At 43.3% G+C, this 14,492-nt stretch overlaps 1 protein-coding gene across 1 annotated transcript in view; it reads right to left on the reverse strand.

Moving 5' to 3' along the window:
* Window positions 1-1,883: 1,883 nt before the first annotated feature.
* Window positions 1,884-14,492, reverse strand: part of l(3)80Fj (lethal (3) 80Fj) — a 109,190-nt gene continuing 96,581 nt past the window's right edge. Inside the window, exon 4 of the mRNA XM_067760093.1 lies at window positions 1,884-9,835. Within this exon, the coding sequence (XP_067616194.1) occupies window positions 3,023-9,835 (6,813 nt within the window). The 3' untranslated portion in view covers window positions 1,884-3,022. The remainder of the gene's footprint in view (window positions 9,836-14,492) is intronic.

The following is a 14,492-nucleotide window of genomic DNA, read 5'->3' on the forward strand; positions in this document are numbered from 1 at the left end:
GGCTAAAATACCAAATATATTCAAGGGGTGTGTAGCGCAACCCTTTCAGGATGACAGCGCAATATATAGCTTCTCCAAACCAATTGTCAACCTCACCTATTCGTGGAATCCTTTTCATTAACAGCCGAGGCTCTGGCGACCCCGAACTAGAGGGTCGCATGTGGTCATAACAAATCGTTCCCGAGATGATCGGGCTTGGTAACGGAACGTACCGGATCTGCATCCGGCGAAGGACCATCAACATAGATAACACTCCCCAAGGCCTTGTTGTTGTTGTTGTGGCAGTGATTCGCCCCATCCAATAGGTGAGACCGATCAAAAATTGTCATCAATATCCTCTAACGGGAGTCCAAGAAACCTTGCTTTTTCAACAGGGGTGGACCATAATGTGAGGGGTGTTAGAGGCGTTGGTTCCACATTACAATTAAAGAGATGGTTAGTGTCATGTGGGGACACATTGCAAGCGGGGCATATATTTAGTATGTCGGGGTTGATTCTGGATAGGTAAGAGTTTAACCTGTTACAGTATCCAGATCGAAGGTGAGTTAGAGTGACTCGCATTTCCCTGGGGAGTGTGCATTCCTCTTCTGCAAGTTTTGGGTACTGTTCTTTGAGTACTGGATTCACCGGGCAATTCCTGGCATAGAGGTCCGACGCCTGTTTGTGGAGTTCACTGAGGACCTGCTTTTGTTTTTTTTTTTTTTTGCTTTATACGGCTGAGTTCTCAGGTGCCGTATTTCCTCATAATGCTTACGGAGATGACTCCTTAAGCCCCTGGGCGGTGTTGGCTCATCAATCAGATGTCTGTTGGGATGCCCAGGTTTCTGGGTATTCAGCAGGAACTGTTTCGTTAGCATCTCAGTTCTCTCCCTGATGGGGAGTATTCTCGCCTCATTATGTAGACGGTGTTCTGGGGACATAAGAAGACAGCCCGTGACGGTTCTGAGAGCAGTATTTTGGCAGGCCTGTAGCTTCTTCCAGTGGGTGGTTTTTAGCCTTGGCGACCATATAGGGGACGCGTAGCATGCAATCAGCTGGCCAACTGCTTTTGTAATTGGTAATGAGCGTGTCTTTGTCTTTTCCCCAAGTACTGCCAGCAAGAGATTTAAGGATTTTATTACGGCCCTGGATTTTCGGTACAATTGCGGCTGCATGCTCACCAAAATGTAGATCCTGATCAAACGTCACACCCAAGATTTTTGGGTGTAGGACAGTCGGCAGCGTAGTGCCATCGACGTGGATGTTCAAAATGGAGACGTCCATGTTGTAAATAAGGTCGCGGAGGATTTGGTCGGTGATAATGCCACGTTTCGCAAGGCAAAAAAACTGGATAGATCAAGGAGGTAGCCGTTTATTCTGCTGCAAAGCTCATCCCCAAGGCTTTCGGGGAGTGTCCTTATCGCTACAACAACAACGACAGGTTTGGCCAGGGTGACTCGTGTCTCTCTAGGGACAGTGCGTTCTTCTTCTGCGGAGTTCTGGGTATTTTTCTTTGATTCCTGGCATAGAGGTTCGACGCCTGTTTGTGGATATCACTCAGGACCTGTTTGTGTGTTTTTTATATGGTCGACATTTGCAGTGTCCATGTTGTAAATAAGGTCGCCGATGATTTCGTCGGTGACAATGTCTGCCTTCGCGAGGCTCTCATTACAAGCTGTTATTATATATCGTACTCCAATACCAATCGCAAGCGTATCGTAATCCTAAGCTGCAATTAAGCTTTGGTGATATGTAGTATTTGTGGTATATTTGAAAGAGTTTATTAATTGATTTTTGCTTTTACTAGTACAATATATTGGGATTTGATGTATTAGCTTAAGAGCTATTAATTCACAAGCGTATCGTTATTCCAAGCTACAATAAAAATGTGGGGGTATGCAGTGTTTGTGGTATATTTGAAACAAAGTTTATTAATTAATTTTTGGTTTTACTTGTACAATAAGCTAGAATTTGATATAACACTTAGGAAGTTGTTGTATTAGCTTACGAGCTATCAATACGCAAGCGCATCGTTATCCCAAGCTACAATCAAACTGTGGTGGTATGGAGTGTTTGTGGTAAATTTGAAACAAAGTTTATTAATTAATTTTTGGTTTTACAATAATGAAGGATTTGATATAACACTAAGGAAGTTGTTGTATTAGCTTTCGAACTATTAATTGTATTTTATGTCTAATTCAATATCGATTCGTCGAGTTCTTCATTCTTCTCTGACGGCTGAGGTACAATTTTACTCAACACTTTGCTTACCACTTCAACAAGGGAATCTCTCGCACCTACTTCCAAAATTTGATATACAGAATTATATGTAGTATCATTGCCACGAAGGCGCATGATCGATACCAAAGCTATTTCTGAATTAGATTTAACATAACCTTTCTTTTCTTTAGTACCGTTAACGAGCATTGCTCCTAATAATTTAATAAGACATGGTCTTGTATCATATAATCTAATTCCATAGTCAGGTAGTTACATCTTTTAGCAACAACCTGTTTGATTTCATTACTCTTATGGTTCATAGCGCGAGTATAGCATGTGACGAGTGTTAAGATCTCGCAAGTAATATAATAATAAACATGCTATTTTGAGGGCTATGCTGAAAATATAATGTTTTTCTGATGAGATACTAGTGGTTATTACTTCTATTATTTTTGCCTCTGAATTCGGAAACATGACTGCGCAAGGACTCTCTTTTAGAGCTGCGAAAACTACAGTAATCCGCCCATGTCTCTTTGGCCCAACGCCGTTGCTATCACCAATATGTGATGGTCTTTAGAAGTTCAATAAATAAGAATTTGATAAACATGTAGGAAGTTGTTGTATTAGCTTACGAGCTTTTAATTAGCAAGCGTATCGTTATCCCAAGCTACAATCAATCTGTGGAGGTATGCAGTGTCTGTGGTATATTTGAAACAAAGTTTATTAATTAATTGTTTATTTTACTAGTACAATAAGTTAGGATTTGATATAACACTTAGGAAGTTGTTGTATTAGCTTGCGAGCTACTAATTGTATTTTATATTTAATTCAATATCGAATCGTCGAGCTCTTCATTCTTCTCTGAAGGCTGAAGTACAATTTTACTCAAAACTTTGTTTACCACTTCAACGAGGGAATCTTTCGCACCTACTTCTAAAATTTGGCATACAGAATTATATGTAGTATCATTTTCACGAAGGCGAAGGATTGATACCAAAGCTATTTCTGAATTAGATTTTACAATTCCGTTCTTTTCTTTAGTACCGTTAACGAGCATTGGTACTAATAATTTAATAAGACATGGACTTGTCCTGTATATATCTAATTCCATAGCCAGGTAGTTACAACTTTTAGCAACAACTTGTTTGATTTCATTACTCTTATGATTCATAGCGCGAGTAAAGCATGTGACGAGTGTAGAGGGATAGGTTTTATGCTTTCGCAAGTAATATAATAATAAACATGCTATTGTCCGGATGCCTATGCTGGAAATACAATTTTTCTCTGATGAGATACTAGTGGTTATTACTTCTATTATTTTTGTTTCTAAATTAGGAAGCATGACTGCGCAAGGGCTCTCTTTTATAGCTACAAAAAGTACAGTAAGCCGCCCATGTCTCTTTGGCCCATCGTCGTTGCTATCAACCAATATGTGATTGTCTAATAAATCAGCCACTTGCTGAGCAGTTAAGTGCTTTAGAAGTGCACCCAAACAACCAGAAGCTGCAATGCGAATAATGTCTTCAGATTGTCCTAGCATACTAAGTAGCGTAGCACATGTTTGCTTCTTAAAACAATCAGACATCTTCTCCCCACCTAAATTTATAATCAAGCGCATTGCAGCTAACATAGTTTCTCTTATGGATAAGTCATCGCTTAATTTTATACCACTATGAATTTCATTAAGTATCGGATCTGGGCGTGAATGTATAGCTACCAATTCTGACATGGCGTGTCCGGCTTTCATGCGTACAGTTCGATTCGAATCATTTAAAGATTTAAGAAAGGTTGTTTGTAGCTGGGGCAAAAATTGCTTCAACATCACTCCAACCTTTCGCAGTAAAACTGCTAAAGATTCCAACACAGCTGCTTTAACACCAGCATTAAATCGATCTCCTAGTATGCGAATTAGCGGTCCCGTTATTTGGACAACTGATGGTTGTAAGGATTGAGAACTTGTTAATGAAATAATTTCGCCTAGACCGTGAGCTGCATTTTCTTTTACATCTGGCATACCGTTTAAAATAGCTTCTCGAAAAATAGGCAAAATGGGACTTATTCCTTTTGGAAGGCAAAAGCCTGGTAATTCGGAGTCTTTCAAATCACTTGCCGCAAATCGAACAGCTAGCCTAACATCTTGTACATGTGATATTTGTTTAGCGGAATCTAAGCCTTTTACAACAGAGTTAAGGGCATCCCAAGATCTCTGCAAAATGTCACGATTTGAATCAGCCATCAAACGTAATAAACAACTCAATAACTGCGGCACATACTGAGAATAGTCTCCGGGAGAGTAAGTACAGAATGCAGAAAGTAAGCTTGAAGCGGACTTGCGTGTATTGACTGTGTCGGACCTTGCCGATTCTATCAAAGTATCCACTATCGTACGAATGCCAATTTCGTCTGTTACCGATAGTATCACCGCTTGGCAATAATCCAATTCTCTTTGCTCATAAGAAGTACCCTGAGCATCTGATAGCGCGTGAATCAAAGCATCTAATATTTTTGGCAAGTATTTTGTCAGTGCGTCACCTGCAACGGATACTAATACAGATAACGCCTTTGTATTAACTGGATATGTTGTTAATTGAGGAACCAAAAACGGCAGCACTACACGAGACTTAATTGTCATAACCTGGCGGAGGCCATCCAATGTATGATCTGCGATGGATGGATTCGGATCGTTCAGATCTTCTAACATTGTAGGTAATATTTCATCTAAAGCTCGTGGGCCAACAGTGGAATGTAACGATTCAAAGGTTTTAGCCGCAGCTTCTCTAACCTCTGGCAAAGGGTCAGATAGCGCTTTTCTTACTGTTGGAACTAAGCTGTTCACGAATGATAACACCATTTCTTTAGAAGTTGACGCCATGATTTCCGACAAGCCAATACAAACGCCTTGACGTTGATCTGCTTGCTCTGAATTGAGACCACTCTCTAAGATAGGTATTATTTCAGGAAGCACTCTTTCTCCCAATTTCCTAACTAGGTCCCCCAATGTTCGGGCAGCTACTTGTCGTTTATCGTAACTTGTACTAGCTAAGCAGCCCAGTAGTAAACCAAATAAGGTAGGTAAAATTTCTTTCAACGTGCGAGGAGTATTCGTCACAACTACTTTCCAAACATGTAATGCAGCTTGTCGTACCATCAATGATACATCACTACGTCCCATGTAAAGTCCGGAAAGAACTCGATTCCTTCTATCTTCACCCAAAAATCTTATTATTGCAGTATGCGACTGTTCCGTTCCAAAATTATCGTCTTCACTGGCTGTCTCAGTGGTCATTTTTCCAGATACACCTGATATCCTATATAGCAAGTCCCCTAATAGTTGAACCGAACTGAATCGAATTCTCCAATTATCATCAAACAAGCCTCTTTCTAATTCTGGCAGTAGAAGGGTGACGGCCGACTCGGCATATAAGTTAACTATTCTTTGTCCTGCTTTCAACGCAGTTTCCCGAACGTACTCATTTTCATCTGCTAGCGCTTTAAGGATTGGATTAATTATTTGGCCAATATATGGAGTGAATTCTTGGGGAAAAGATCCAGGCATATATATGAACATCATTATATAACCATCCTTAACATGAGGAGAAATATCTGTTCTCTCTGCCGTTGTGATAATATCCGGCATTAACTGATGTAATTTATCTACGCCTAACCCTCCTACGACCTCAGCGAGGCCTTGAGCTGCACCACTACGATCAACGCTGCTAGTCTCAGATGTTAACGTTTGCATCAACCATGGTAGCAGATCTTCGAAGGATGATTCGCCGATGCCGCGTACCATTGCTCCCAATGCCCGGGCAGATATTGCTCTCACTTCGGGCACAGGATCAAGTAAGGACATTTTAAGGCCCGGTATTATATTTGGTAAGTACGGGACTAAATCTTTTTGATCGGTTAGCGAGTACATGTTTCCAATAATTTGTGCTGCCATCTTCCTTGTTTCTGTTGATCTATCCATGAACGCCCTTTCCACAACAGGCATTATAAGCGCCAAGGACGGGGCATCAATAAAATGCACGAACTTTGTCTGAAGCAAGCTATGTAGGCAAAGCGAGGTATTTTTTGACGGATCTTCTAAAGCGGTCAATAAAATGGGAACGATAGCTTGGATTTCTGGATTTTTAATAACAGAACCAATCACTTTTAATGCATCAGCACCAGCTTCTTGCACTTTCGTGTGGGAATCACCAAGCACTTCTATTAGTTTTGGAACAATGCTGGGTAAGCATGACGAAAGTTGCTTTGGTGCACAAAAGGCCATTGCACCAAGGAGTTCCACAGAGGCAGTCTTTGTTCGCCACGAGTCTTCGTCTAAGGCATGTAACAGAGAGGGAAGTACAAGTTTAACGCCATGAGCTGATAGCTTTCCCATAACAACTTTTGCTGTATCGTCAGCGGCTTGCCTAACATATTGGGAGGAGTCCCCAAAACATTGCAATAGGTGAGGTAGTACATGCACAATGTATGGCTCAAATAAGCGGCCAAGAGTTGTACACAGCACCTCAAAAGCAAAAAGTGCTCCCTCACGCGACTTATAAGTTTTCTTCTCTTGAATATATGTTGTCAATTTAGCCATTATATCGAATTGCTTCAAAGACAAAATTCCTAAGCCCTTCACAATGCCGGCAATTCCATAAGCTGCACCTCGTCTCTCCCCGTATCTGTCAGACTTGACCAGTGACTGCAGTAGCTTCTTTATCATTTCTGGAGCCTTCTCTTTAACTGATGGAATAAGATGTGGTAAACAATTAGCTACAGATTCCTGTACTTGCTGAGACGGTGTTGATAGAGAAGCAATAAGTCTTCGTACTATGGGTTCTATTCGTTTATCATCAGCTTGTAGGTGCCGAGCTAATGACCCCATTAGGATTACCACAGCCTGTCTACTATTGTCGAAATGTTGAGATGTTGGTGCTTTATCTAAGAAACTTTCTAAGACAGGTAATAAAGTAACCAACGTTTCTTTTCCGTGTAAATCAACTATGCAAAGAGAAGCAGCAAGCATTTCTTTATAAACGCTTTCGTTACGATCTCCAAACCCTTCCAATACCATAAATTGCATAGCTTGGTTCACGTCCTCAACATCGAAATATGTGGCCACTTTGGAGATTGCTATTGCAACACCTCTTCTGGGCTCCCATTGATCGATGGCTGGTGAAACTTCACGATCAAATTGATCCAACTTTGCAGGAACCATCATTAGCTTTTCCTTATAAAGTTCAAGTAATGATTTTAGTATAAATTTTACTCGATGACAGTCAATCGAAAGCAAAGTTACCAAAGAAGCAGATACCGCCTTTTGTATATACAACTCTTTATGCGTAACTTCTACAAGAACATCCTCTAAGTTAGGGGTTGAAAATTTTGACATATCCCATAAATAGGCAGCTAAATCACGAATTTCTGTTGAAACGTCGTGTTTGGCAATCCATATTCTTAGTTTTAAACGAAAAATCAGATCTTTGTGAAAGTCGCATTGGTAAAAAATTGACTTCTTCATAATTTGAAGAGCTCTAAGTGAGACTTCCCTCACCGCTTGATTACCGCTTTGCAAAGAATCAAGAAGCAACTCAAGCTCCTCTTCACTAGCTGAAGCGCAATAACTATCCCCAGAACTTAAATTTGCAACCTCCAGAAGAGCAGCTACGGCTTTCGTTTGGATTCTACCGTGGTACATATTTATAAAATGTAGTAATAAATTTAACATTTCAGCACGGGGCATATATTTAGGGTGGTTGTAGTCTGTAATGTCACCAACCACTGTACAGCCCCTAATTTTAGAGTGTATTTCAATTATTTCGATTCCAATCAACAATAGTTCTTCGTTTTTCGAAATGGAATTTGTCGGTAGTGCACGTTTTATAAATTCAAATACATAAGCAAATGAAGGTGCGTTGAAATAGTGATAAGATATGCTTTGCTCCTCACCAATACCGTGGTTTGTTATGTACTCGTAAACATTAATCAAAGTTTTAATCATATTTTCATCCATATCGTTTGTAACCCATTCCTTTGGAAAAGCACACAGAGGTCTTTCTAACCATAAAGTCATCACTGCTAAATTTTTTCCTAGTTCAAAGCAGTCGGAAAAACATGATTCACGTATTATAAAATAGAGCTCTGAAAATGGTTTTGCTGCAAGGGGATTTCTCATTAGTTTTAGGATTTGAGTTATGAGTTCACGGAAATGCAAAGAAAATGCTTTAGGATTGCCGCTAAAAATCGCTTCAATAATGGATATAACATTGGCAATCTTATTACTAAGGAGTCCAATCCGATCTATTGTGTAATTTCCCTTTTCAGTTTGACTTCTTAAACCATCATGCTGTTTTGGAGGTACTTCGAACAAATTTTCCCGAAGTTTTAGTTTTTTTTCATATTCATTAAACTTTTCCATTTGACTTTTGTTGTTATTGCCATTGATTTGCGAAACTTTTTTATCAACCTTGGAATTTAAAAATGTTAAATACTCCTCCTCGGAAATAGGATTTAATTCTATACTTTTAAGGTCAGCTAAAACTGTCTTCATACATATTGGTAGAATTACTTCTGGGCTTAGGCGTACAACCGTGGCGATGGCATTTACATAAGACGCCCTTTGTTCAAATTTATCCATTAAAATATCTACAATGTCGTTTTTGTAATTTGAAAAGAACGTCTGAAGATCAAAATTAAAGCTGTCCTTCAAAATTGTTTCCCATAGATATGGCTCATTACAAACTACTGCTGGGTGATGACATATAAGAAGAGATTGTAAGGATAGCTTTTTGGCATCATTAATTGATATCTTATCAAAACTACAAAGTTGTTGCATTAATTCCACAACACTTTTCGTAGGAACTGAATTCTCTTCATTGCTTGTACTTTCGTATTTAAATTTTATACTATACAACTGTTTTTCCAACTCTATCATAATTTTTTGAGTGTACAATACGCCATCATATGAGTTAATTATATTTGGAACCAAACCCAAAGTGTAGGCTCTTACTTTCTGTGAGTTCGAAACTAAATTGTAAACCAAAGCTCTAAGTATCACTTCTTGCGGACCTTTCAGTCTATATGAATATTGTGTTAATAAATTTTCAGCCATTAAAGATACGTAACATAAAGTTTCAGGTGTTGCAGCAAACATAAAACGACCGGAAAAAAAAATTTGTTTATTCATGTCAAATACCATGTTCCAGAAGTTTCCCAAGATATTATTATTCGATGATCTTTCAGTTATCAGCAATATACATGCGGAACAAACTGCTTCACTTACGAGTGGAACTTGGGTGGGATTTTGTAATCCCTTTTCAACTAATGATAACAGAAGTGGCGTGATATTCAGTCCCGATTGTAATGTAGCATTTTTTAAAGTGGATAGAAGCCACTGTAGATATGCTACTCGTACCGACTGAGTCGTAGTTTTTAGTTTAAGTCCTCTATTAAAAATATCAATAACTACGCTTGGTAGTTCACCAACAAACTTCACCGTCCACAGACTGAACATTTCCAAAGTATGACATATAACCCGTTCCTGAATTTCCGAGATCAGCGCACACGAGAATAAATCCACAACGTGATGCAGAATCTCCAATGTCTCACTCTTTGAAACCGAATTGAAACTTAAATATCCCGCGCCCTGAAAAACAAAAAAAAAATATGCTTATAGTATATATATGTAGAAATATGTAAAATAATGATGAGAACGGTTCTTTAAACAAAAATTGTGTGCAAAGGAAAATCCAAGAGAGCAAAACCCTATTCCTATAATCTTAACAGATTTTAAAAGTGATCATAACATATTGTAACGAATTTACTGCAATTCCGCTTATTTCAAATCTTCTACGAAGGTTCGAATCACTAAACTGTTGAATTAATAACTCCAATATTCGATAATGCAAAATGGTCTTTATTAGACTACTTTCAAAATAACACTTCTATTGCTCGACAGATAGCGTGCTTAATCAAAACTGATTCTCCCGCCTCTACTGTTGCTGCTTTTATACTGTGTGATTTCCTCGTTGCATCTTCTAGGCGCTTCCAGAATTTACTTAGTTACTGGTATATAAGCCGTGTTTTTTTTCACACGCGTATACGGTTACGTTTGCGCGTAAAAAAAACGCTTATCCTTGCTTAGATAATAATGCTTAAGACCCATCTAGCGGCAGTGGTTAAATAACTACAGCTACAGCACATGGTGTACCGAAAAGCGGAGACACAACCCTCTGATGGCCATAGGGTATCACATACAGCTGAAACAGTTGCGATGAATTGTGGACACACATAGAATACATAGAATTAGTGTAGAGGGTGAAACAAAGTCATATATTTCAGTTACATCTGAGTATAAAGCGTATTGAAATTTCAGAGGTGTATTTAAAGTTTGTCGCTTAGCAGTCCATATAAAGTTTAAGCGTAAACGTATATAGAAGTAAAAAAAAAAAAAAAAAATTATAACTACAGATGCACGTGTGTAGCTCTCATATGCGCGTGTAGTTGTGAGCGACACTTCCACAATTATAATTGCATACTTTAGGGAGCATCTCAGATAAGATATCCGCATGTGCTTGTGCGTTGCTTCTCCGTTGCGTGTACGTACATATGTGTAGACATAATGATTGAATTATTGATGTGCATACACGTCACTGCTTAGCATCGCTTAGAGATGACAGTACCCCTTAGTGTTGCTAATATTCCTAACAATATTTTTTAGTAAAAAAGAACTTTTTGGGCACTTGTACCGTTGTTGTTGCATCGATAAAGACACTCCCCTACGCTATTCCAGCCCAAGTTCCCTGAGATACAGACCTTCGACTGCTAAAGAAACAGGATTCGCCACTGCTAGGTGAGGTTGACAATGGGGTTGGAGAAGCTATAATTTCCGCTGGCATCCCCCTGCAAGGGTCATAGGCCATATCGATTAACAAACTTCTTTATCTGAAAAGTGTAACGTAGCGTTACAATAACGTAACTCCCCCTGTATTCCCTTATTCATCTAAACCTGAACCTCCCTGTACTTATTTTTCCATAGCATATTCAACAACCACTAAATTGCAAACCAATGAAAAAGCACAATAATGGTGCGTCGACTTCTCAACCAGTTTCTATAGCATGGCCGAAAACCGCTTGTACTTATTGTTTTATAGCGTAGCCAACAACCACTAAAATAGCAAACCAATGAAAACCACAATAATGGTGCATTGAATTCTCAACCAGTTTGCGGCACCACCCATATAAACATTGAATTTGCATTTTTGCAATTCAGTCCTCGCAGGTGAGCCAGCGGGAGTGGTTGTCTTTTTAAAGACAAAATTGCCACTCCGGCTAGCTGGCCGAGTGGAAGGGGGCGCTGTCATGGCGCGGGTCACCCTCCACCAGAGTTGGACGACGCGAGTGGTGTCTTCGGACTATCCTTCCCTCCGTCGCCCACCCTGGTGTTGAGCGGCCCGCTGCCTTAATGACCAAATAACCACCCTCCCCCGCGGCCCGGACTGAGCGGAAGGGGCGCTGTCATGGCGCGAGTCACCCTTCACCTGGGCTGGACGACGCGAGTGGTGTCTTCGGACTATCCTTCCCTCCGTCGCCCACCTCGGTGTTGAGCGGCCCGCTGCCTTAATGACCAAATGGCCCCCTCCCCCCTCAGCTCTGATTTTAGTAGGCTGGCCGGAGCGGAGGAACCACTCCCTCTAGTTAGCTGGGGAGAAGAGGGTGCGGCCGTGGCGCGAGTCACCCCCTGCTGGACCAGGACGACGCGAGTGGTGTCTTCGGACTACCCTTCCCTCCGTCGTCCTGGCCTGGTAAGGAATGACCCGCCGCCTGAACGACCGCACGACCCCTCTCCGCAGCTCTGGTTTCGGCCGTGAGCCGATGCGTGCGCACAAGGGGCTACCGCTGTGCCGTTAAGGTGAACTTCCCCTCCGCCACGGGTCGACCCACGGCGTCTCGGCTGGTACAACCCCACCCCCCTTACGCACCTTCTACTAGTGTGCAAGTAGGGAGGCGGGGGTGTCCAGCGGTGAAACCAGCACTAACCCGAGTCCTCGCAGTTTCTCCCGCAGGTGACTGACCCCGCCGATTACCGAGCCTGCCGAAGACGTTCGATCAGCCCGATCCTGCCGAAGCCGACCGACCAATACAAGTCCGCTGGTACGCCCATCCTATCCCGCCCGGAACACGCTGCCGCTGTCCAGGTAAACCCCGTCGCCAGCCCATCTCCCCTCACCACGGCCCTGGTACGCGCTCCGTAGCCCACCACCGCATCGTCGCCCCTCTGGTGCCGCCGCTGCTACGACGACCGTTGGCCGTTCGCCATCCTACCGCCGTTAAGCCGCTGCATCCGTCGCGCCGCTGCTACGACGTCCGTTGGCCGTCCGACATCCTATCGCCGTTAAGCCGCTGCATCCGTCACGCCGCTGCTACGACGACCGTTGGCCGTCTGCCATCCTACTGCCGTTAAGCCGCTGCATCCGTCCCGCCGCTGCTACGACGACTGTTGGTCGTTCGCCGCCCTACCGCCGTTAAGCTGCTGCATCCCTCACGCCGCTGCCACGACGACCGTTGGCCGCTTGCCATCCTACCGCCGTTAAGCCGTCGCTTCTATCCCGCCGCTGCTTCCGTACCGCCGTACGAGTCCGTCCGTCACCCGACCGTTCAACCGCCCTACCGAACCTCCGTTAGACAGGCTCCGGAAGGCACGCTGCTGAACACCGACTCGCTCAATTGGATCTACCTACTTAGGAAGGAGAAGCTGATCGAGGAGTGTAAGGAACACCGAATCGACGTGGAAGGCCAAACCGTAGCCGAGCTGCGGCGCGCCCTGAGTACTTACGTGCGAGCGAAACGCGCCAGGAAATCCAGTGAAGACCTGTTGAAAGAGCTGGAACGAGAAGTGAACGAGGAAGAGGGGAAGTTCGCTACGCTACCCCAGCCAACAACAAAGCCGATCCCTTCAATCCAGATCCACAGCCCACAGCCGCACGGACGAAAGGGAGAGAACGCATTACCGAAACGAGACGAAATGAGCGACGGTGAACTTATGAATACCGTTCGCCGCTGGGACTTGCACTTTTCGGGAGAGGAGTCACTGCACGAATTTCTTGAGAGGATAGAGGAGCTTGCCGAATGCTACCGCATCCCCGTCGACCGACTCCTCCCAACACTGCCGGAGTTTCTACGTGGGAAAGCACTGCAATGGTACCGCGTCCGTAAGCAACACATACACCGCTGGAGCGATCTGCGGAGGGAGGTGCAAAATTTTTTTCTACCTAAGCGACACATACGACAGTTGGAAGAGGCCATCCGAGAACGCAAACAGCAGAGCCGAGAGAAGGCCAAGGACTACATCCTCGCACTGGAAACGCTGATCCGCCAACACCCGACGATGTGCGAAGAGAATCACCTCGAACGGATCTATGATGGTCTACGCGTGGAATACCGCCTTTTCGTCAAACGCAGCGAGTTTAGGACGATCGAAGAGCTCCTGGAGCTAACGGAAGAGTATGAGCTGTTAAGAGGCGAGGAAGCGAAACAGGGAAAAATGGTGGCCCACAGCCTATACCACCTACCCATGGAATACGACAGCAAAGAGTGCTGTTGGCGCTGCAAGGAACGCGGACACCACCGCTTCCAATGTAAGGGCCCCTGGAGGAAGTTCTGCTCCCGGTGTGGCCAAGAAAACATCCTCTCCAGGGACTGCCCATGCCCTTCGACTAGCCCAATTACCGAGAACGCATCCCGAACGCCGTCCAACGCTATTAAAGGAAGCCGCCAAGCACCGTACGTCCGACCAGAGAAGCCGAGGGAACCACCCGCCAGCAAATCAACCGCAAAAACACAAGTAGATGGCCGATTCTATATACCAGTGGTCATCGAGGACATGAGCGTGCGCGCACTAGTGGACACCGGCGCCACCCTATCCTATGTAGATGACACCGTACGGAAACACCTAGAAAAGAACAACATCAAGGCACGCCCCAACAAGCGAAGTATCCAGCTGGCAGACGAAACGTGTGTCTTTACCTCGAAATCCTACCCGGCAAGGATTCTGTATCAAGGACGAGCCACAGACGCGATGCTGTCCGTTATCCCAAACTTGGCCGAACAGGTAATCCTCGGAATGGACTTCCTAAGAAAGAGGGGAATCATCCTCACGCTGGATGGCCAGCCGCTAGAGGCCACCGTGACCAAGAGAGCACCCGAACTGGATACGCTATGTACATTGACGAGCCGAGAACACCTGAGCGACGAACAAAACACGGAACTGGGAAACTTCCTGGCGCATCACCAAAAGCGGTTTG

This window comes from Eurosta solidaginis, chromosome 1 (assembly GCF_040869045.1).
Source record: "Eurosta solidaginis isolate ZX-2024a chromosome 1, ASM4086904v1, whole genome shotgun sequence".
In the NCBI taxonomy this organism is placed as follows: Eukaryota; Metazoa; Arthropoda; class Insecta; order Diptera; family Tephritidae; genus Eurosta; species Eurosta solidaginis.